Source organism: Medicago sativa, chromosome 8 (assembly GCF_051527215.1).
Source record: "Medicago sativa cultivar Bolivia chromosome 8, Bolivia_mono, whole genome shotgun sequence".
NCBI lineage: Eukaryota > Viridiplantae > Streptophyta > Magnoliopsida > Fabales > Fabaceae > Medicago > Medicago sativa.
The window spans coordinates 94,456,060-94,478,636 of NC_140756.1; the positions used below are offsets into that span (position 1 = coordinate 94,456,060).

At 34.1% G+C, this 22,577-nt stretch overlaps 3 protein-coding genes across 3 annotated transcripts; 2 read left to right on the forward strand and 1 right to left on the reverse strand.

Annotated features, from left to right (window-relative positions):
- Positions 1–6,504: 6,504 nt before the first annotated feature.
- LOC146903611 (zinc-finger homeodomain protein 3-like) lies at positions 6,505–8,779 on the forward strand. The gene has a single exon (XM_085734390.1). It carries the CDS (start codon positions 7,382–7,384, stop codon positions 8,483–8,485), a length of 1,104 nt encoding a protein of 367 aa, XP_085590516.1. The 5' UTR covers positions 6,505–7,381; the 3' UTR covers positions 8,486–8,779.
- A 1,788-nt stretch (positions 8,780–10,567) lies between these two features.
- LOC146903612 (uncharacterized) lies at positions 10,568–12,298 on the forward strand. The gene is made up of 2 exons (XM_085737258.1): positions 10,568–11,051; positions 11,493–12,298. The coding sequence occupies exons 1-2, from the start codon at positions 10,568–10,570 to the stop codon at positions 12,296–12,298; spliced, it is 1,290 nt and encodes a 429-aa protein (XP_085593384.1).
- A 3,598-nt stretch (positions 12,299–15,896) lies between these two features.
- On the reverse strand, positions 15,897–22,546 carry RUS6 (root UVB sensitive protein (Protein of unknown function, DUF647)). The gene is made up of 9 exons (XM_085732882.1): positions 21,713–22,546; positions 21,511–21,630; positions 19,272–19,373; positions 18,304–18,376; positions 18,005–18,085; positions 17,846–17,910; positions 17,643–17,744; positions 17,368–17,550; positions 15,897–16,477 (listed from the first exon to the last, which is right to left on the reverse strand). Exons 1-9 carry the CDS (start codon positions 22,412–22,414, stop codon positions 16,409–16,411), a joined length of 1,497 nt encoding a protein of 498 aa, XP_085589008.1. The 5' UTR covers positions 22,415–22,546; the 3' UTR covers positions 15,897–16,408.
- Positions 22,547–22,577: the final 31 nt, after the last annotated feature.

Genomic DNA, 22,577 nt, shown 5'->3' on the forward strand with positions numbered 1-22,577 from the left:
GAAGAGGGAGCGGGGGGTCCCAAAAGAGACAGAAAGCATAGCCTACCCTGAATCCAAATCAATGAGTTATTTGGACATGATTGAGACGTGCCTGAGCTTGAAAGGAACTATACCCCCTTTTTATTTAATTTTATAATTGAATCTAGAGCAAGTCTGCTAATTTCCATAGTTTGTATATTTGAGGCTTAACTTGTTTAAGTTTTTACATATAGAAATTTATAAAGAGATTATTATATTAATTAGAGAGAAGAGTGAGTGACCAAAGTATTGATACATAATGAGTTATTGAGGGCTGAGGTGAAATGATAGTCCACTCTGACAGTTTTGGGATCATCTATCTATCTATCTTAATCTAAGTCTAAGATTGGAAGGAAAGAAAGAAACATTACTGGTGTGAGTGTGAGTGTGATAACATTTGAAGCTTAAGGAACCAAACCCAATTACCCATTCCTGCAAACATTGCACATGCTGCTGCTGCTGCTTTTCAAAGAGTGTAAAATGATCCTTTCCTCTTATCACACGGAAAGACAAAAGTTGTTGTCCATAGCAAGAATGATGCATGCCAACATAACATAACATATACTCATGCTACATTACATTTGCATGTGTTGCAGAGAGACATACTACATTGTTGAGTGCTTCACAAATAAAGGAAACACCTCCAATTTACGGACACCAAGAGACTATACTATCATAGCCATCAAAACATTGCTAATTAATTTACCTAATATTTAATTAATACATTTAGAATATCTTTGTTTCTCTTATATATTAATTATTATTCTTTCAGTTCATGCATAGTTGACGTAAAACAACCCCTCACACTTCAATTCCAACGAGTTCATGTAATTTATTTAAGGTTGTAACAAGTATATGCTAGCTTAAATTTTGGAAAGTAAAAGATTCAAAGTAAAAAATATAGCAGTTGGTTTGGTTTAGATCGATTTTTAGAGTAATTTTAGTTGGAGATCTCTACCAAAACAAAATTGATGAAAAATATGTTGATTTGATTCACTTCAAGGATGTGGATCCTCGACAACTCATTTTTCTACCGCCACCGGATTGATATTTTTAAAAGATAAGAAATTTTCTAAAAATTTGAAAACAATTTTTTAAGAACTAAAGATTTGAGATATGGATCCCTATCTCTACTATACATTCAACATCAAAAATAGGAGATCCTTTCTCCTAGATTTGTAATAATTAACACAAACTCAATTGACAATAACAAAATTGTTATATACTTTCATTCGATTCAAACTCGAGACCTCAATCCGTGTATGTATGTTTCAGTGTATTTACCACTTCGTCTAAAAAAACAAATACATACACTATATATATATATATATATATATATATATTAAAATAAAAGACATAATGATATGATATAAGAGATTTTCTACCAAAAAATAAAATAAAATACGAGAAATATTAAACGGTAGGAGGCGAAATTCAATCCTAACCGTTTACCAAACCATCTTATTCACCAACATGACTTGTATTCCACCAAAACCGAAATTGACAATTTTTAAAATGACAAAACTTAGGTGCATTTTCTTAGGTACTTTTCTTTTGGCTATTAATCAAAAATACATCTTTCTAAACTTTAGCAAATTTTGAAAAAATATTATGGATATGAGAACATCATGATGAATTCAGTGAAATACCATGAATGGTCCTTGTCAAAATCACACAAGTCAGTTTTTGTCTTTCTTCATTAATAAATGTTGTCAAACTCAATAGCGGTCCTCATAAAATAGAAGACTTTAATTCGAGATTTTAGTGATCAATTTTAAATAAAGTGGAAATCAATACACGAATCAATAATAAATGTTTTTTTAGGAAATAATAAAGGTTAGTATTTTATTTGATTGATTAGGTTTGTTACACAAATAAATAAAAATAACAATGTAATCGGATTAGAATTAATGTATATTCCAGTTTCTCATCTCATTGAGTTGGTTGCTACACTCATATATGCAACCCCCAAACACACACAAAAAGAGGTAAGAGGTAAGAAAAAAATCCTCCAAATGAGTAAACAATAGTGTTTAAAACACATGTGTTTCTACCTTTAAACGGAAAGAAATTATTATAAGTTTGTATTCATGATGACAAGCATGTCCAAAAAAGTAATCCAAATGGGAAGGGGAAAAACAAAGCCAATTTAAGTAATTTGATTCGTTAATGGAAAATGATTGGCACAATAAAGGTTGAACTGGTTTCCTAAGACAAGGCACCTAGGGCTAGGATTAGGAACGCAGGGGTAGAGTATGATGATTAGAATAAACAGCATCGATAAAATGCAACAAATCTATGCAAATTATTATAATGAGGATCAAATCTAGTTGACCAATTTCCTATCAAATCTAGTTAAACAAGAGAGAGAATTGATTCCTTTTTCTTGTATATTTGATCATCTAATTTTTCTGATGCGACAAAAGTTTTAGCTTTTCACTGGGAACATCTTGTGATATCTTTATGTAATATTCCTCTCTTTTGTCTGCTTGCCAAAAGAAAAAGAATAAGCAAGTAATCAATCAATTACATTAACCTAGCTTTGAATCTTTGATGATGTTACAAATACAATGCATACACCTTCCGGTCACTAATATAAGCAAAAATTGACATTTTGCATTCATTCAATTAATGATGTATATAGTCTTTATTATAGACCACATACATCATTTAATGAATGAATCTAAAATGTTAACTTTTGCTTATATTAGTGACCGGAGGGTGTATATTGTTGCGTGGATTTTCTAAATCCAAGTCCCTATTTGTTGTCATGTACTAGTAATATGGATACTTATTATCTTTAATGGTTATGTTAACTTGTGCCCCAATGACACATGTTAAGAAACTCAAAATGAACAACTTTACATTGAAAAACATGATAATTTAACTTTTAAGAAGTTGACTGCACGACTTTTGATACATATATTTCTATAATGAGTTCCTTAACATGTGCCCTTGAGGACACAAGTTAGCATTTGCCTAACTTTAATAAAGAACATATTTTGCTTTTTGCGCCCACATTAAGATGTGCATAACCAAAAGGAAATAACACACTATAATTGAGTAAACATCCACTTTAATCCTTTAAGCTTAGTTTGGTGCAGAGGGAAGTGGAAAATTTCGAAAGATGAAAAGAGAAGAAAAAATACTCTATAAATCTACCATCTAGTGATTTTGTGGAGAATGCTTGGGATAAATAGAAATTTAAGAGAAAACTATGTACTCCTTAAAAAAATTATCTAAATTCTACATTTAATACTTTTTTTTTAGGGAAATATTTAATACATTTTTGGTATTCCTCCAAATTATGGAATATTTTATATTCAACAAAAAATAAACTTAAAGCTCTCTCCTTTCAAGGTCCTAATTATTTTTAGGGTTTGTCTAACATGTGCAATATTGCACATGTTAAGGTAACTAAGAGTAGTAACTTTTCATTGAAAATCAACAAATATTTATTCAAAAGCTACATATTTATTGTAAAAAACACAAGTTCCAAGTCAAAGTTGCTACTTTAAACTTCTTATCATGTGCAAATTTGCACATGATAGAAAAACCCTTATTTTTATATCCCCTTCTTTTTCTCTAATATCTTCATCTCTCCTCATAAACTCCCGAAGTGACCTTATGGTTGGGAGGAGGGGAGGAAATGTTTTAAATTATATATTTTTGGTTCAATTTTAGGATAATATGGGAGTGAAGAAGGTGCACAGTTAGGGAGGGTTTGGGTAATTGAATGGATCCCTAAAATTATTTTCGTAGCGGAAACGTGGTTTTACAATTTTTTCGCGGATGTTTAATGACTATTGAGTTTATGCGACAATGCACGAAATATAAAGCCAATTGAATTAAACAATGATGATTAACATAGTTATTTGATCTTGAACTAGAAATTCACTATAGAATAACTATTTAATCAACCTGAGAATAAGCTAAATTGATCCACCCAAATGGTATCAGAGGAAATCGAACCTGAGACCTTAAGAAGGAGCACACTCTCAGGTTTCAAACTAATAACACCATGTCAACCCAAGTAGAATCGAACCATAAGATATTATAACCGTAATTGAGCAGGTTGCAATCTTATTACATGATTAATCAATGAGGATTTAAATTTTAAACAAAAGCAGTTTATTCCAGATAAAATTGGATTTAACAAAGAACAGCCAAATTAACAAGGTTCAATTCTTAATACACAATTTCAATTAAGATCAATTTATTTATAAAGAATGTTAAAGAGATCATGGGAAGAAGCGATGAGAACGTGGTATATAGTTTGTTACACCATCCCCGTCACTTCCCTCATTCATGCTTGTTCATGAAGAAGATTTGGGTGATACATTGTCAATGTTGACCTTTCTTCAATGACTTCCTTATCCTTTTAAGAGGATGTTGATAGGTTAAATGCAAGGTATTTGAACTACTAAAGTAAGAAATTTATAATGATAATATAAAATAATTTTATATGTTGAAAAATAATTATAAATATAATATAATATGGAGAATACTAACCTATACTCTTAAAATACATGTTAAGAAGCTTAATATAATAGTATTGTTTTAAAATATATGACTTCAAAGTTTTGAAAGTCAAAAAAATAGTTGTTGGAAGCGGAGGAATCTGAAACTATGGCAGCAATAGAATGAGAAGAGTATGCAGATTGTTGACCGCGCAACACATCTCCTCGATGAATGGAGAGCAACTCAAAACATCTGGTTCCGAAGTGCCACAAGTTCTAGTAATGATCAGTACGGGTCCAACAATAGTGATTTAGTGAAATGGACGAAACCGGCTACTGAAAGATACAAGTGTAACATAGATATGTATCTTTCATCGTCATCTAATATGGTAGGTATTGTTATATGTTTAAAAGATGTTGCAGGTGAGTTCGTTATTGTTAAAACTGATTGCTTTTCTCCTCTATGTGACGTTGATGTGGGAGAGAATGTTGGTTTACATACGGCATTGGTATGGATAGCAGACTTTCAGTTTGATAATGTTGAGTTTGCTCTAGATACAGAAGATAATAGTGAATTTGGGTGTATTATATTTGCATGTAAACAATTTTTTCATAAGAATTTTCGGAACTCTTATATCGAGTTTAATCTAAGACAAACTAACAGAGTTGCTCATGAGTTAGCACAAGTAATCTCATATAATGCTAGCTCCCACATTTACACTGATCTATTGTCATGTATTTGACACATTTTAACTAATGAAATGGAAAAAATTGCTTCCTTTACAAAAAAAATCAAAACAATATTTACATTAATATAAAATTTTTTTTTAAAATCCTTAAGACACGTGTTAATAAGACCATGAACAAACTATTGTTTCCTCTTTGCTTCTGGTGTTATGTCAACAAACAGTTCCCTCAACATGTCAATGATGTTCATTTGGAATACAAACAGCAATTCAATTGCATTCAGATTCATCACGTGTGACAGAGAAATAAACAGATAGAGACAAGGATGTTTTCATCTCAGTTTCAATGTTACAATTAAGCACAATACAACATAATCATTTTACTAAATAATAGTAACGATTAACAAATTCATTTGACATTCTCTCTCTCAAAAAAAATTCATTTGACATATTACCACTTTTTTGGATTAGGTAACAAGTGTCAGAGGGATATTGTTTAAGAAATCTTAACAGAGAAATTTTATCTTAAAAATTTAAATAAAATATTTGTTAATGTTATAAATGCACATTTTGCTCTACAAAAATTATTTATTTTGATTTCTTAAATAAATTGGGTCCATTTGTTTTAGATTTAAAAAAATAGATTTTTTTTTTGTATTTTTAAAAATGGATTTCTTAAAAATTTACTAAAAAAAATAGTAGAAGTTATTTCAAACTCATTTGGTATAAATTAAAAAAGTGATTTTGATATTCACTATTTTAAATATTCATTGTTGGAGATTTTACATAATAAAAATCACATATTTTTTCAAAGTGACATCTTTAAAATTATAACAAAATAATGAAATACTTAGAATGATATTTTAAGAAAATTTATTCAAACAAAATTTTCATTTGAAGCTTTGCTTCCCTCAAAAAAAAAAAAAATTGTAGCTTTCCTTGAAAATTTCTTTGCTAAAAAAATTATAACAAAAACATATTACACTACAAAAATTTATTTTAAAAAACAATAACAAACTGGCCAAATGTTAAGACGCAAATTCTAATAGACTGACATAAAAAAAGAAATCCTTTAATTTAAAGTGTATTATATGGAGTTGACACCACCCTGGAAACAAAATACTAGTAGATTAATTGATGAACACTCTATATCTTGAAATCCTGTAATTAAGATAGATAATGTAGCAAGATGATACCGGTGGACTGGCCTTGTGCGCAGTTTTTCTTTGCTTCTACTCATAACATAACAACATAACTACACGTTCAAAAACATTAACTAATAATCAATCTGTTAAGTTAATTGTGAAAATATAAAGGGAATTTGTGTGTGTAAGTGGCAGTCATCTTTTGTCCTCACCACTATCTGACACACACACTGCTCCTCTCTCTCTTTCTATATGGCGTAAACTCGATGGCTGATAGTGCAAGCAAAGCAAACCAAAGCAACTTACTTTTTTTCTTTTCTTTTGAGTCTCTCTTACCTTTGTTGTGCCTTCCTCTTTGTCTGTTAAAATCTGCTTTTTCTCCTTTTTTTTTTCTTTTTTTTTTATGTCCCAACACCTCACCTCTATAAGCTAAGTTCTTTGTTTAGTGCTTCCACTCACTCTCACACTCACTCACTGCCAAAAACTCATCTCCTCTCTTTCTTTATTGCCCAGCTAGTTACTCTAATGTCATAACATAATAATAAGCATGGAAACTTGTATTTGATGTATCTTTTGAAATCCTCTTCACTAATTTGTTTTCTTCCTTCATTCTCACTTAATTAGCTAAACCCACTGTTGTTTTGTCCTCTCCTCCCTTTTACTCTCACACTTACACACACTTTGTCTCACCTTTTGAGGAGAGATATAACACCCAGGGTGGGAAAGTGTCTTGTATGCTTAAAAAGTTGTCTTCTCATCATTACCATATGTTTCTGCACTGGACTTCTACTAATTAATTGCTTGCTTGCAATTCTTGATCCCTTTCATCTCATCTCAACTGTGCAATTCAAAACCACCCTCACCTCACCCTCCTTTCCAAGGTTAACTAGCCTTAGAGTCTGTCATTCATCATAGCAACCAAGTCTCTTTTCCCAACTGGTGTATGTTAATTAAAGGTTCCAACCAAATTAGTACCATGAAGAAATAATATTATTATAATTTTGGCACTTTGTGTGGTGTTTTTGGTCTCCAAAGAAGCAAACAGCTAGCCAGAGTCCAAATTAAGGTAGGAATGGAACTTTCCAACAGCCAAGATGGAGAAATCCCAATACCAATCCCAATAAACCACAATAATAATAATAATAATAGTAATTATGGTACTAGTAATGGACATGGTCATCACATGATTCACCATCATCATGTTCATGAACACCCTCATCCTCCTCCACTACACCACAATCACAGTAATATTATATCATCATCATCTTCAGCCGCAGTAGTGCCAGTACCAGTGGCAGTAGTACCCCAAAACCCTTCAGTTAATGGCACAACCACTCCTATGCAAGCAGCAGCTGTTAGTACTGGTGTGGAATTAGATCATGATCAGTCCTCCTACAAGAAATCGTCATCAGTTGTGGTGAGGTACAGAGAATGTCTAAAGAATCATGCAGCTGCAATGGGAGGGAATGCCACAGATGGCTGTGGTGAGTTCATGCCCAGTGGTGAACAAGGAACCATTGAAGCACTCAACTGCTCTGCCTGCCATTGTCACAGAAACTTCCACAGAAAAGAAGTCCAAGGTGAGACTGAGGATCAGGAAAACTACCACCATCACTCAGCCTTCAACTTCAACTTCAACAGGCAGCACCACCACAGCATGAGGAAATTCATGTTACCTCTTCCTGATCAGGCTCTTGGTCTTGGCTACCAACACCACCACTCTACTCCTAATACAGCATCAGCAGCAACAGGTAACAACAACAACAACATTCTTCCTTCTAGAGCTGTAGCGCCACCTCATGGACATGGCCACATCATCATGCCATTCAACTACAACATACCTTCCGAATCTGATGAACAAGAAGAGGCAGCAGGTAGACTACATATTCATCATCATCATCAGCAGCAGCAGCAGGAGGTAGTGATGAAGAAAAGGTTCAGGACAAAATTCACACAGGAACAGAAGGACAAAATGTTCAATTTTGCTGAGAAAGTTGGATGGAAATTTCAGAAGCAAGAGGAATCTGTGGTGCAACAGTTCTGCCAAGAGATTGGTGTGAAAAGAAGAGTGCTCAAGGTTTGGATGCATAACAATAAACACAATCTCGCCAAAAAACAACTTCAACATGAACATATTACTGCTAGTGCTAGTGCTAATCATCTCCCAACTCCATAAAACTATATCATTATTTTTTAGTTGCCTTGCCTTCTTAATTAATTTAAGGCTTTCTCTTGCATTTATAAATCCATCTGTCTGTACTTGTTGTGTAGGAATATTGCATTTGCATGTTAATTAATTACGTACTTGTGTTGAGTTGAGTTGAATGATGTTTCTCTCCTCAGGGATTAACAATTCATCATGCATGTCTTGACATGGACTCTGAGGCCGATTAATTGTTTGTATTACTATTACTATTACTATTACTATTAGAATAGAATTACATAAAAGCCTTTTCTCTTTTCTATCTTACTTTCTCTCTTTCCTTCATTTTGTTAATTAACTAAGAGCTTAATTCAAGCATGTTTTTTTTTTATTGATTTCAAAATGTTTATCCTGCTTAAAATTGAGTATCCTAATTACTTATTGACAAGACATAATGCAGTTTAATTTATATGACAATCATGAAGTTTAATTTTTTTTTTTTTTCTTTTTTCTTTCTGGAGGTGTATACACTTATGTGATGTACACCAAACATTTTCTTTCATCTAAATCAGAGAAATAGAAAACAATGTCAATTGATGCATGGGAATGTTGGATCCCCCCTCGTGTATAGTGTATGGATAGGAATTGGATGGTAATGGATAATGTCCTACCTTTATTTTTTTATTTTTTGGGTGAACTACATATAATATGATTTTTTTAAATTTTAAGATATAAGAGTAAGAGAATGCAAATCAGTGTTGGATTTCCATGTCCAAAGATATGTGCGCCTGCTGCCTGATATATATGTCCAAAGGCTAAGCCATAAAATTTATGTGATTTATTATTTTGGTGTGTAATCAGTCAGCTTAAGAAAACATTAGTGCTCACCAAAAATTCGTTCCGGACATTTTCCTCCTGAACAGCTTATATACTTTTAGTCTTTCCATTAACATATGTGAAACAACCATACTCATAGAATACTCCCTGCGACTCATATCAAGCGACTGCTTTACACATATTAATGTATATATACAATTTTGATTTTTAACATTTTCAATTATCTATTATCAAAAACTATAAAAAAATTGATATCTTAAATATATTTATTGAGACTAATCCAACATTTTATATGTTATTCATACTTAAATATTAGTAAAAAAAATAAAATCAAAATATGTTATGTGAATAATGTATATAGTCAAACTAGTCGATTAATATGAAATTTGAAAGTATCTTTTTCTTTTCAGATTCATAGAACACATTTTTGCATCCAATGAAAAAGAATAAGTGATCCATTTCAAAAAGTATATGGCCAACAGGTTGAAGAAGGTTCTAAATAAATGCATTTCGGAGAATCAGTCTGCCTTTGTACCTGGTAGGTCGATTCTCGATAATGCGATGGTTGCATGTGAAGTGGTTGATTATATGAAAACTGATAGGCGGCAGATTAATAAAAATGTTGCTCTGAAACTAGATATAAGTAAGGCTTATGATCGAATTGACTGGGTATATTTGAAAGAAGTGATGTTGAGGCTTGGTTTTGCGCCCCAATGGGTGAGGTGGATCCTTATGTGTGTTGAGACTGTGGACCACTCAGTTTTGGTAAATAATAATTTGGTCGGGCCGATTATTCCAGGGAGACGGCTACGTCAGGGGGATCCGTTATCTCCGTATCTTTTTATTCTTTGTGCAGAAAGGTTGACTGCGCTTCTTCGGCAAGCAGAGAGGAGGGGGAATCTGCACGGAGTGCGGATATGTTCTAATGCTCCAGTTGTGCCCCATCTTTTATTCGCTGATGATTGCTTTCTATTTTTCAGGGAAGATGATGCTGAGGCGCATACCATTAAAATGTCAGTGTACGAGGCTGCATCTGGTCAAGTCATCAGTCTTCCCAAATCAGAAGTTTATTACAGCACTCCGGTTGATGCACCAATGCACACAACGCTTACACAAATTCTCGGCGTGCAACCAGTCCTTGGGACAGACAAATATTTGGGGCTACCTTCCATGATTAATAGAAACAAACAGGCAACCTTTGGTTATATTAAGGATCGGGTCTAGCAGTGTATTAACTCTTGGAGCAGCAAGTGCCTATCGAAGACGGGTCGTGCGATAATGATCAAGTCTGTGTTGCAAGCCATTCCGACATATGTGATGAGTATTTTTCCTTTGCCAAAGACTTTGATAGCTGATATAGAGAGAAAGATAAATGCTTTCTGGTGGGGACATGGGGGAGCAACCAACCGGGGACTTCATTGGATGTCATGGGAAAAGTTGTCGGTTCAGAAGAGTTACGGTGGCATGGGATTCAAGGATCTCACCTCTTTTAACGCTGCAATGCTGGGTAAACAAGCCTGGAAATTTGTGACAGATGCGACTAGTTTGGTGTCGCGGTTATTCAAGGCGCGGTATTTTCCACAATCAGATTTTTTTGACGCCAGGATCGGCATCAACCCGAGCTTTGTATTGCGTAGTATTTTGAGTGCAAAGGACTTGGTGAGGCGTGGCACGAAGTGGAGTATTGGAACCGGTGCTGCAATTCCCTTAATGAATCAGCCTTGGCTTGCTTCTAGTGGATGTATCTCAATTTATAACACAGGTAACACACATTTTTGCTCTAGACGGGCCAGTGAATTAATTGAGCTAACAACAAAATCATGGAAACAAACACTTATGCACTATTTGTTTGATCAAGCTACAGTAACGCAAATCCTCAACACACCACTATTTCCACAAGTTACTGAGGATCGATTGGTATGGTAGGGGGAGTGGGATGGGCGATATTTAGTCTGAAGTGCTTACATGATTTATTGTGATGCTTTTCGTGATACATCACATTTGCAACGACCCGGGCAATGAAAATCCATCTGGAACCTAAAGACTCCATCGAAGGTGAGGAACCTAGTTTGGAGGGTGTGTCGTGACTGCTTTCCAACAAGAGTGCGCCTGAATGGCAGAGGCATATCATGTCTAGCTGATTGTGTACTGTGTAGTTCTGCTCCGGAAGACCCATTTCATGTTTTTTTCACTTGCTCTACAGCAGTTCAGGTATGGCATCTCTCTAGTCTTAAGAATATAATGGCACGGGCGGTGCAAAACAGTGATTCTGCAGCAGACACCATTTTTTCTGTTCTGCCGTGCCTTTCTTCAGACCAAAGTGCGTTGTTTGCATCCATTTTATGGAGCATTTGGAAATGCCGCAATTTAAAGGTCTGTCAACAGGTGAGAGAAACAGCGCAGCAGGTTTATGAGCGCGCAACACACATGCTAGTGGACTGGAAACTTGCACATGAGGCTCGCAAACGCACCACAGGTCATGATAATAACGGTGCCTCAACGCCGAGAATTATGATTCCGGAACGGTGGACAATACCTGCACATGGCCGATTGAAGTGTAACGTAGATGCATCACTCTCGACTAAATTTAACATAGTTGGAATCGGGATGTGCATTCGAGATGCGGCAGGAGACTATGTGCTCGCGTGTACGACCTGGTTTACACCACTGTGTGCGGTGGAGATTGGAAAAGCACTGGGTTTGAGTGAAGCATTGCAGTGGGTGATTGCATTAGGCCTGCATAACATGGATTTCTCATTGGATTCGAAACTAGTTGTTGATGTTGTCAACATTAATGTTAGTAGTACTTCTTATTTCGGTGTTATTATTAGTCATTGTAGACGACTACTCGACATTAATCTTCATAACTCTAAGGTAGAGTTTAGCCGGAGGCAAGCAAATGGGGTGGCTCATGAAATGGCACGGGCAGCCCTGTTAGATGCTAGCTCCCAAACTTTTATTGAGATTTCACCTTGTATTTATGATTTGTTATCTAATGAAATGAGATGAATTTATTCCTTTCAAAAAAAAAGTATCTCATTATTTTTTAAAAGACAATTTTAATATTCAATTTATTGTACTTTCTATAAGTATTTTTAATTTAATATCAATAATACTTTTCATAAAGAAAGTATACAATAAATTTTAAACTAGAGAATTAAGAAATAAAAATTAATTCCTCTCAAAAAAGAAATAAAAATTAATTCATAAATAAAGTATCAAAAAAGTGTATTATTTGTTTTCTTTACTGTTCTATTATTTGAGTTTGGGGGAGAGAAATATATAAATAAATGCATAAATACATAGAAAAACTAACTAGACAAATTCACGAGCAAAGGGATACAATCAATCTTCTCGAAGACTTGGTTCCGTTGTGAGGGGTTTGGGTATTATAAATAGAGAAATGCAAAATAGTGTAAGTATTGGTTAATAGACTAAAAATAGTAATATTATATGAAAAAAATGGCAAACTTAACATTTTAAAAGAAGTTAAAAAATTGTTGATTTCAAAGCAAACTTAATTTCTCTCAAAAAAAAAAAAAGCAAACTTAATTACTACTTTTACTTTCTTAATGAGCGTCCTTATGACCCTTGTTAACATACAATTTATATGGAATGTTCAAACCTTGTTGTTGAACATATTTTTAACAATATTTTTTAACACATTTTTATATTGTGTCTCATATTATAACATCTACAATGAAGATCTTCAATCTTGAGGTCTTAAACGGGTTTTACATGAACACATCATTTTTTTAATAATAGTATCTAATAGGTATTCAACCACCTCAATAAAGATTCTCTAACAAAATATCTAAATAGGTCACACGAATAACTCTTTATCATTTTACATTTCAACAAAAACAACTCAACAATGATTATTTTATTAAAAAGTGGTGTGAGGTCCACACAAGAGTAGCACCTGCCTTAGACTTCCATCAATACTCCCTCCGGTCTCAAATATAAGAAAAGATTCATTTTTTAGGTTCATTGAATAATTAATGTATTTGCTTTACAATGTAGACTAGATACATTAACTACTCAATGAACCTAAAAAAGGAATTTTTTCTTATATTTGAGACCGGAGGGAGTATAAATTAAAATCCAGCATGTCAATTAACAACCACCAATTCGTGACAATCTCACAAGTTAAGTTAAAATATAATAAATGCAGTCAATCATGTTCCATCTACCATGTGTCAGCTCAGCTCCTCTTTCCTTTCCAGGAGAGTGGAAAGTGAAAATTTATTTTCCCGTTTCCATTTCCACCGCCGCTTATAATTCTCCAGAGAGAGGTGAAAAAATGCATGTGTGTGAGAGTCACTTTGAAAGTAAAGTACAAGTTCAAACTCACTTTTTTTTGAGAAATGATATTATGACAACCACTTTTTGACAACTTTCTCTCTCATACTCACATGATGTTGTTATCCTCTCTCTTTCTTTTTCTCTCTCCATTGTTTTTGACCAATAAGAAGTGAGAAAAACAAGGTTGTCAACAAAGTTGTCATCAAATGGATGTCAAAATATCATTACTCCTTTTTTTTGTTCTTAAAAAAAAAGGTTTTTTTTACTTTTAGCAGGTCACAACTACTAGGGCTGATAAAATAAATAAAAACACTCGTTTCCCTAAAAAAAAAAAAAAAAAAAACTCGCCTACCCACGAAACATTAAAGAGGGGACCTAATAAATTTAAAAACATGATCTTCCGAGCCTCTTTGTTTTGCTTATACTCCCTCCGTCCCTTAATGTAACCACCCATTTGATTTTATTTTTGTCCCTAAATGTAACCCCCTTTTCAAATTACTAGATGCATTTATTACTTTTTTCCTAAACATACCCCTAATTAATACTACTAACTTATCTTGAAATATGAAAAGTCAAATTTAATACACATACAAACAAAGGACAATTTGGTAATATTAATACACAAAACAGACACATTAATTACACTGACAACTTTTCTTAAGAAATGTGAAAAATGCAAAGGGGGGTTACATTAAGGGACGGAGGGAGTAGTAACTTCTGAGCCATATTTAAGATCGGGCAATTACTGACAATGAAATGACATTTTAAAAGACAAAATTTTCGAAAGTCTATAAATGTAGTATGACAGACGTATTGTATACTCCCTCCGTTCCTTTTTAATTGTCACTTTTGCAAAATTCTTTTGTTTCTAATTAACTGTCACTTTCAAAGTTCAATACAACATTAAATGTTGTTTTGCCTTTATTACCCTTGGTTATTTATTGCAGAGAGAGAAATATATGAAAAGAAATATTAAATGTTGAAGGTTATTATAGGAAAAAGATAAATTGTTGTATCAAAAGTAGTAAAATGTAATTGTTGTCTTGGTTTGTGTAAAAAACACAAAAGTGACAATTAAAAAGGAACGGAGGGAGTATCAAATTTAAGAATGAAATAGACTCAACACACACAGACAGAATAGAAACAATTTATTGATGAGTAATAAAAACTTGTGTAGAAAGTACTCCCTCCGTCACGGAATAACTGACCCATTTTTTAAAAAAAAGTGTCTCAAAATAACTGACCCATTTCAATTTTTAATACAACTTTCATCATTCCCAATACAATATAACACTAAATAATACTACTTTTATCATTCCCAATACAATATATTTCATTTTTCCTTTATTTATACATTTTTCTTAATATGTGTGAAAAACAAAATTGTGTCAATTAAATTGGGACGGAGGTAGTAACAAATAGACCATTTAGACTAACATTGTTAACATTTTAGAACACATGCATGTGAGAATAAATTGAAGCAAAAAATGTGTCACGACTCACATAGACGTTCTTCTCAAGCCGTACTCCGTGTTTAGTTGGATGATGATGGAGATTATCAAAATATATTGAGTTGTTTAGTTCAATGAGATGTGAAGAGAGGGGAACAAAACTCCTCATAAACCATATTTAATTTAGAGATTAAAATAAAAGTGATTTTCACATAAATTAATTTAGAGATTATATTTTAGAGATTTTGTGAAAAACCAGAATCTATTTTATGTTTGTTTACCGTAAAAAAAATCACTTTTTTTAAACGAATAATCTAGTTTGTTTGGATACAACTATATAAAAGGGATTTTTTGTTACAAAATTAGTTCAATCTTTTAAATCGTATTTTCTCTCTCCTCTAAAAAAAATCTATTTTTTAAAAAGCTGCTCATAACAGCTTCTCATTTGAAGCTGTTTTTAGATTTTTTTTAGATTCTGATTTTTTTAAAAATCTGTAACAAACGGATGCAAAACTCTTAAAAGTGATTATTTGTTTAAAAAAAGTGATTTTTTTCTTAAAAAAGCTATAACAAACGGGCTATTAGCTTTTCTATAAAATTTGAGGGATTTTGAATTGGAAACAAATATTTGTTTCATACTTAGACTCAAAAATCATTTTATATTCCCCTCCCATCATCGAACCAAACACATGATTTTAAAACATTCCGCCTCCAATTTGTTGAACCAACTCCTCAGGAGGGTATGATGCATGCTAACTGTATAATATAGCAGAAGCCTTGGAATGTGTTTGTTTTTATGTTACAAGTTTATATGAACAAATTTAAGAACTCAACTTTAAAATCAATAGAGATTATTAAAAAGATCAAAAGATATTACTACACTGATGCATGGATTATACCATTAGAATGCATCACATATATTACACTGATCTTTAATAATTTATATATGAACAAATTTACGAACTCAACTTTAAAATCATGCAAGATATAAACTATAAAACTTAAACGGAGTGATCACCACTGCAAAAAAAAAAAAAAAAAAAAAAAAAACTAAGAAAAATGAAAGAATATAGAAACAACATAGCAACACAACTTTTTTTGGGGGGAGGAGGGGGTTTAAAGCACATTGGTATGTATGCGGTAATGTGCCATGCTAATAACTCAATCATATAACTAATCCTGTATAAAATTATGTATGCATGCATCTAGACGAAAGTTCATTTGGCTTTTGTGAGCTTCAAAGATAGCATGATCAACTCGAGGATAACGACTCCTCTTTAGTAGAATTTGCCTGATTCATTTTTTATCCAGAGGAAGTTTGGCACTCAAAATCCAACAGCAGCCAACTGAGGATATGTTACTATCATCTATTATCAACTTGACACAGCCTAGCTCGCCCAGGATTTAGAAGTGATTCTGACATTGTCCAACCCTGCAAGTAAATGGATTTATTGTTTATATGCACTAGGCATTTGGAATGATTAAATAGATATATAATTAATCCCCGATCCCAATGCAAGCCCTTGAATGTTCATTAATTTAGGGCCTGCTTGGTTTAAGGGAAGGGGGCTTTAGTGGAGGGAAAGTGTTAAGTATACATTTTTACTACAATTGTAGTAGTTAAGATGACATTAGATAAGAAGACACATTTAAGTCTAAATGGGAAAGAAATATACTCCCCTCCAAATTGGTGTTATTAATCGCCACACAATGTATAGGAAGAAATTTCTTGTTTCATCACTTCGTTTTTCTATCAGCTTTAACAAGTGAGCTAGGTGGTATCCTCAAACTTAGATGTCTTCAACAGAGCCGAGTCCCTATGAATGTAGTTGAACCGTCTCTTGGCATCAATTCATTTTAAGAAAAGAGGCCCAATAACTACATGTCTAACTCTACTACAGATATTCAAGGGTCTGCAGCACCACCCTGCCCTAAGGCACCGATTCTCTCAAAAATTACTATACTTCCCAAATGGTCCTACAGGCTACATCCACTAATTCCATTATAGAATTATTCTCTCCTCCTAATCACTATGTTTAATGATATCTAGTAATACTCTGTTCGAAGATACTCTCCTAATTACTATACTGAACATATTTAATCATTTTACCACTAGGCCCATCCTTATTTCTCCTTTATATGCATATTCCTAGCTGAGGTCTGTTACCAACAAAATACAATGTCATCCAAGTGTCCGAAAATTTAAGACATCATTCCAAAAATTACATTTCAAAAACAACTTATTCCAAGGCAGGTCCACAAATACCATATTGTGGACATGTAATATGATGCAGAACAAACAAGTTAGGCTTTCTCCATTACCTGTTCATGGGCTTTAGTCTTGAAAAGCCAGTATGCATTTGTGACAACTTTGCAAGAATCAGCAATACAAGCCTCAAGATCAGCAACTGTTAGCATCACACTTGAATTAAGATCCTCCCTTTGCTTCCAAGATGAGACCTTACTTTCATTCAATGACTTTATAAAACTCGAAAGCACATGAGCCTGGAAAATAAGGTTATTTATATTTTAAGTATTTTTCAAAATAAGAACTCCCCAACTGTACTATAAAGTTGTAAGACAGCCATATATCTCACATGAAATGCTGCTTTTAGAATGTCGTCTGACTTTGCCTGATCTTTGAGCACAGCATGGACCTTAGATTTTGAAGGATTATATGTCACGATATACCTCTCCTTCTGCAATCAATTTAAAAGAACTCAAGAATGTATCATGCAGAAATGTCAATCAAAGTGATAAATATAGTTAAGAATTATTTTGCTCTGAGTAAAGGACATACATCAAACAGGGGCTCTATGGCAACATATGCACTAGGGTCTTGGAATGCATCCTTGATTCTTGATCCTACACAGTCAATTAAAAAGAAAAAATCAGTTTTAATTATTCAGACAAAATGGCAGGAGTTGACAAGTCAAATTATTTCAGTCCATTGTAATACCAAGGACGACAGGCCTATCTTTCCATGGAAAACTGAATATGTCCTCATTCAAATTACCCTCCCGCAAAGTGGGAACTTGTCCTGAAATGAATTAGTTCAGTTAAAATATAAATGAAGAATATGGTGGGAGAGTATATCAGAGAACTCTAGTGCTTGTAGACATTAAAATGACTATGTAAATGAGAACGGATTGCCCAACAAGGACGGCACAGATTGACTATTTGATAATGTCAAAAAGATATGCAACCAATATGTTACTCTTTTGGGATGCTAGTGCAACTACAGCAGTGTTATGATACCTGTCTTGAGGAATGAATCTACCGCCACACTGAATCTTGCAGAGTTAAGTGTGTGCAAAACCACGGATTTTACCTATTAATACAATAAGCATTATTGTCAGAAACACCAGATTGGATGTATAGCTACCTATGCATCATCGGATCCAGATTCTCTAACTTCGGGGCGCCAAAGTCACTCTACCTTTCAACTCATATAGACCATCATATTGATTTAATGCTTAAGAATCATGCCATGTGTCTTAGCTATTCTAAAAAAAATGAAATTGAGTTGAAAAAAAGAAGAAAAGAAAACATGACACGGAACAACTCCATCTCCCTCTGCCATTCTCGACCAAGTAAGCAACCTGCCATCAGAGAATCATTGCCAACTCCAACCACCGCAACCACGCCAATTTTACCTCCTTGTGCCTCCATCAGCCATTGTCAACCTCGACCATCACAACCACACCGTTGTTCCCTCCCTGTGCCTCCACCGTCTTTGCCTCAAATGTGATCTATTTTAACAAACCATAAAGGGGATCTGACATAGAGAGAAATGGGTATAGCAGCATAGCAACTGTGTTTGAGTTCGTTTTTTACAACATCGGCTATTTGATATCTAATTCGTAGAAGCATGAGTATGTAAGCTCAATTCTAGATCTCACCGTTTCAATTTCTCACAGCCCCAGATATTATACAGCCAAAACGGAGGCAATAGTCAAGCAAGACGGCTGCGGTCAAAGTTAGTGAAGGTGATTTGGTTGGCAGACTTGGTGACAGTGACGTAGCAGACGAGATGAAAATGCAGTGTGTTCTTGTAGCTTTTGTTGTTTCAGTATTTTAGAAAAAATTTAATAACAGCATGTGGCATTCTGTGAAACGCATGGTTAATCCAATGGCTCATAAAGATTGAAAGGCAGGGTGCCTTTGGCGCCTCAAAGTTAGACAATTCGGATCCATGCATCATCATTAGAAATACAAAACCAAACCTCTTTATAGGAGCTAAGAATATATCCACATGAAAGGAGGGAAAAAGTGGTGACAAGGGACGGATTCCTTTTGGCAATCATTATGCTCAAACCAGTACCTAACTGCAAATTGCAAAAGAGATTCAGTGATGGATTTCATAAAAAAAGGCAAAAACAAAATTCAAGGTTACCAGTGCAAAATTCCTTTATACAAGATTCTAAAAGTATTTTTTAAAAAAAAAAAAATTTAGAGATAAGTTAGTGACACAAAAAGCACTAGCAAATAGAAAGCACAAACTTAGATATCAAAATGTATTAGCAGCATACCATGTCACACTATACCATTGATACTGGAAGCTGTTTATAATGCTCAATTGGTTACCTTAGAGCATCCACAATGGAGACCCTCAACTTTGAGGTCTTAAATGGGTCCCACATTGACACATCACTTTTTTATTATTTTTTAATAATAGTACCTAATAGGTACTCAACCACTACAATGGAGATCCTCCAACAAAAGGTCTAAATAGGACCCACCAATAACATTAAAAAATAAGGTAAATTGCAATTGAAAAGCAATAGTACAAAGACATTGATTATTTTAAGCAAAAGTAATGTGGGACCCACTTAAGCATTGAGGTCTTAAGTGAGACCCTGGGTCTTAGAAGACCCCCAAAAAATTTCTCCACAATGGGAGTACCTATTAGGTACCGGGTCTTAAATAGTTAAGACCCTACCATTGTGGATGGTCTTACATCATAACAACTTTATAGTTTTAATTGGATGCTACTTTTAGACAACTTTATACATCCAGAACCTGAAGTTGGGCTTCAGTTTTCTGTTATTAGCGTGTCCGTGAGTCTAATTTGAATGTCCGGTTTTAATCAACGGATGCATTAGAATAATAAGTATCAACCCTTCCAAGATTGCAATTTTATTTTCAATCATGTTTTAATGATGGGACAAGCGGAAATTAACTAGTTTCAACTAATTCTTGAAAGAACAAAGTTTCATGATTTTATACAGTGAAAGCAAATGTACTAATTTCTTCCTTTTGTTGTTTCATTTGGCAGAAGACAAACAAGAAACTCGTTCCTTCAAAACCATTGTTATTGTTTGTTAAAATTTTGTCAAATACCCATCAGATTTGAACTTTTAAATTTAACAAGCACTGCTCAAAGAGGAAAACAGTACTAGTGGCCCGGCTTCTTGCCAACAAGTTGTTCTTGTCTTTAAATAAATATCATTCTACTTTCCTTAATCCACCTAAGAAAACATAATTTTGGCATATGAAATCCTGCTTCCCCTGCTGCTATGCTATACATAAATTTTTGTATATTTTATGCCTATTGTAGCATTGAACAATCAAAACAAAGTAATTACTTGAAAAGTCTTGGTGTTCAAAGCATGCAGTATTGATTGCATACAAAAGACTAGGTGTATGCACAAACATGTAGTTGATCAATTAGGTGTGCAAAGAAAAGGCTCAGCCTGATTAACCAGGTTTATGTAAAGCAAAAGTTTTGGTTGGAGTCATAGAAAACACTTTTTTCCAAATCATAAAAAACTGATATATATATATATATATATATGGGGGCTGTTAACTTGCACCCACCTAAAAACACTAAGGTGCAAGTTAACAAACTGCACCTACTTGTACTTTACTAAAACACCCTTTTGTCTCTATTAAACTTTATTTTAATTAAAAGGACATTTTTGTAAATAGCATAAATAATATTTGATTATAATAGAAAAACATGGGTGTTTTGGTAAATAACTAGTAGGTGCAGCTTGTTAACTTGCACCTTAGTGTTTTTAGGTGGGTGCAAGTTAACAGTGGCTGTTAACTTGCACCCACCTAAAAACACTAAGGTGCAAGTTAACAAGCTGCACCTACTTGTACTTTACTAAAACACCTTTTTGTCTCTATTAAACTTTATTTTAATTAAAAGGACATTTTTGTAAATAGCATAAATAATATTTGTTTATAATAGAAAAACATGGGTGTTTTGGTAAATAACTGGTAGGTGCAGCTTGTTAACTTGCACCTTAGTGTTTTTAGGTGGGTGCAAGTTAACAGCCCCCTATATATATATATATATATTTTTGTTAAAAAGCTTCAACATACTAAAACATTTGAAGAGTGATATTTGAATGAAAAAGGGTAAAACAGAGTGTTTGTGCAATATTAGAAAAAATGAACAACAGTACATTGAAATTGAATAGTACTAATTGAAAAACATAACATAACATAACATACGAGGTCTGCAATATTGCCAACACATTCTCCTTTTGCAGTGACATCCCCAATGTTTTCTCCTTTGGCAAAGGCTTTGTAAATCGGTGTTCTGGTTGATGTTGATGTAACAGCAGCAACATTCTAAGAGCAGAAAAAAATAAAGTAATTAGCTTAGCAGCAGGATGGAGAAATGATTGCAAGAAGAAGAAGAAGAAGAACAAACCTTGAGTACATTAGCGGCGCAAGCCAAAGGAAGAAATAGATGGGGCACTGCAGCTGTTGCGAGTTCGACACCAGCACCCAACTCCATTAGAAGATCACCGGCAAAACGAAGCTGTTTGAGATCATAATCAAATTTTTTGCCTTGACGAGCGAAAAGCATCTTTCCGACACGACCAGCTCCATCCTTGAGAATCCAGTTGATAGCAACAGCAGCAGCAGCAGGAGTGGCTCTGTTTCTAGAGACGCCAACAGAAGTGAGAAGGGTTTGAGTAGTGAAAACACCCATTGCTCCACCGAAAAAGTGCTTGAGAGCCCTCCAAGTCATGTAAGGGACATAGGAAGGTGTAACACTGTCAGGGAAGCCTTCGGGAACAACATAGGATGTAACGAAGGAGACGAATTCATTAAGAGGAGGTTTAGGGGTTTGTAAACTGAGAGAGCGAAATGAATTATTCTTGAATTTGCCAGAGGCATCAGTGTCGGCAACGTAGTTCCATCTACGGCCATCGATTTCTTCGCAGCAGATGAATCTGCTGCTGCTGCTGCTGAAGGTAGATGATGTATCTGAAGGGAGAAGGGGTGTAGATGAGGAGGAGGAGGCTAATTCAGCACTGATACGCAGCGTTTCACGAATTAGAATATCTTGAGAAGAAGAAGAAGGAGATGGTATATTTGGTGTCTGCTTCGTAGGACCCATCACCATCGCTACACTACTTCTTTCTTCTATGTTTCTGCTACACACTACTACTAGTTAGGAAGAATAGAGAATGAATAAAATGAAAGGGTCTCTCTCTCTCTCTCTCTCGTCCCATCTCATTGTTTTCATCGAAAGTTTAATTGAACAAGCAGCAGCAGCAGCATTCAAA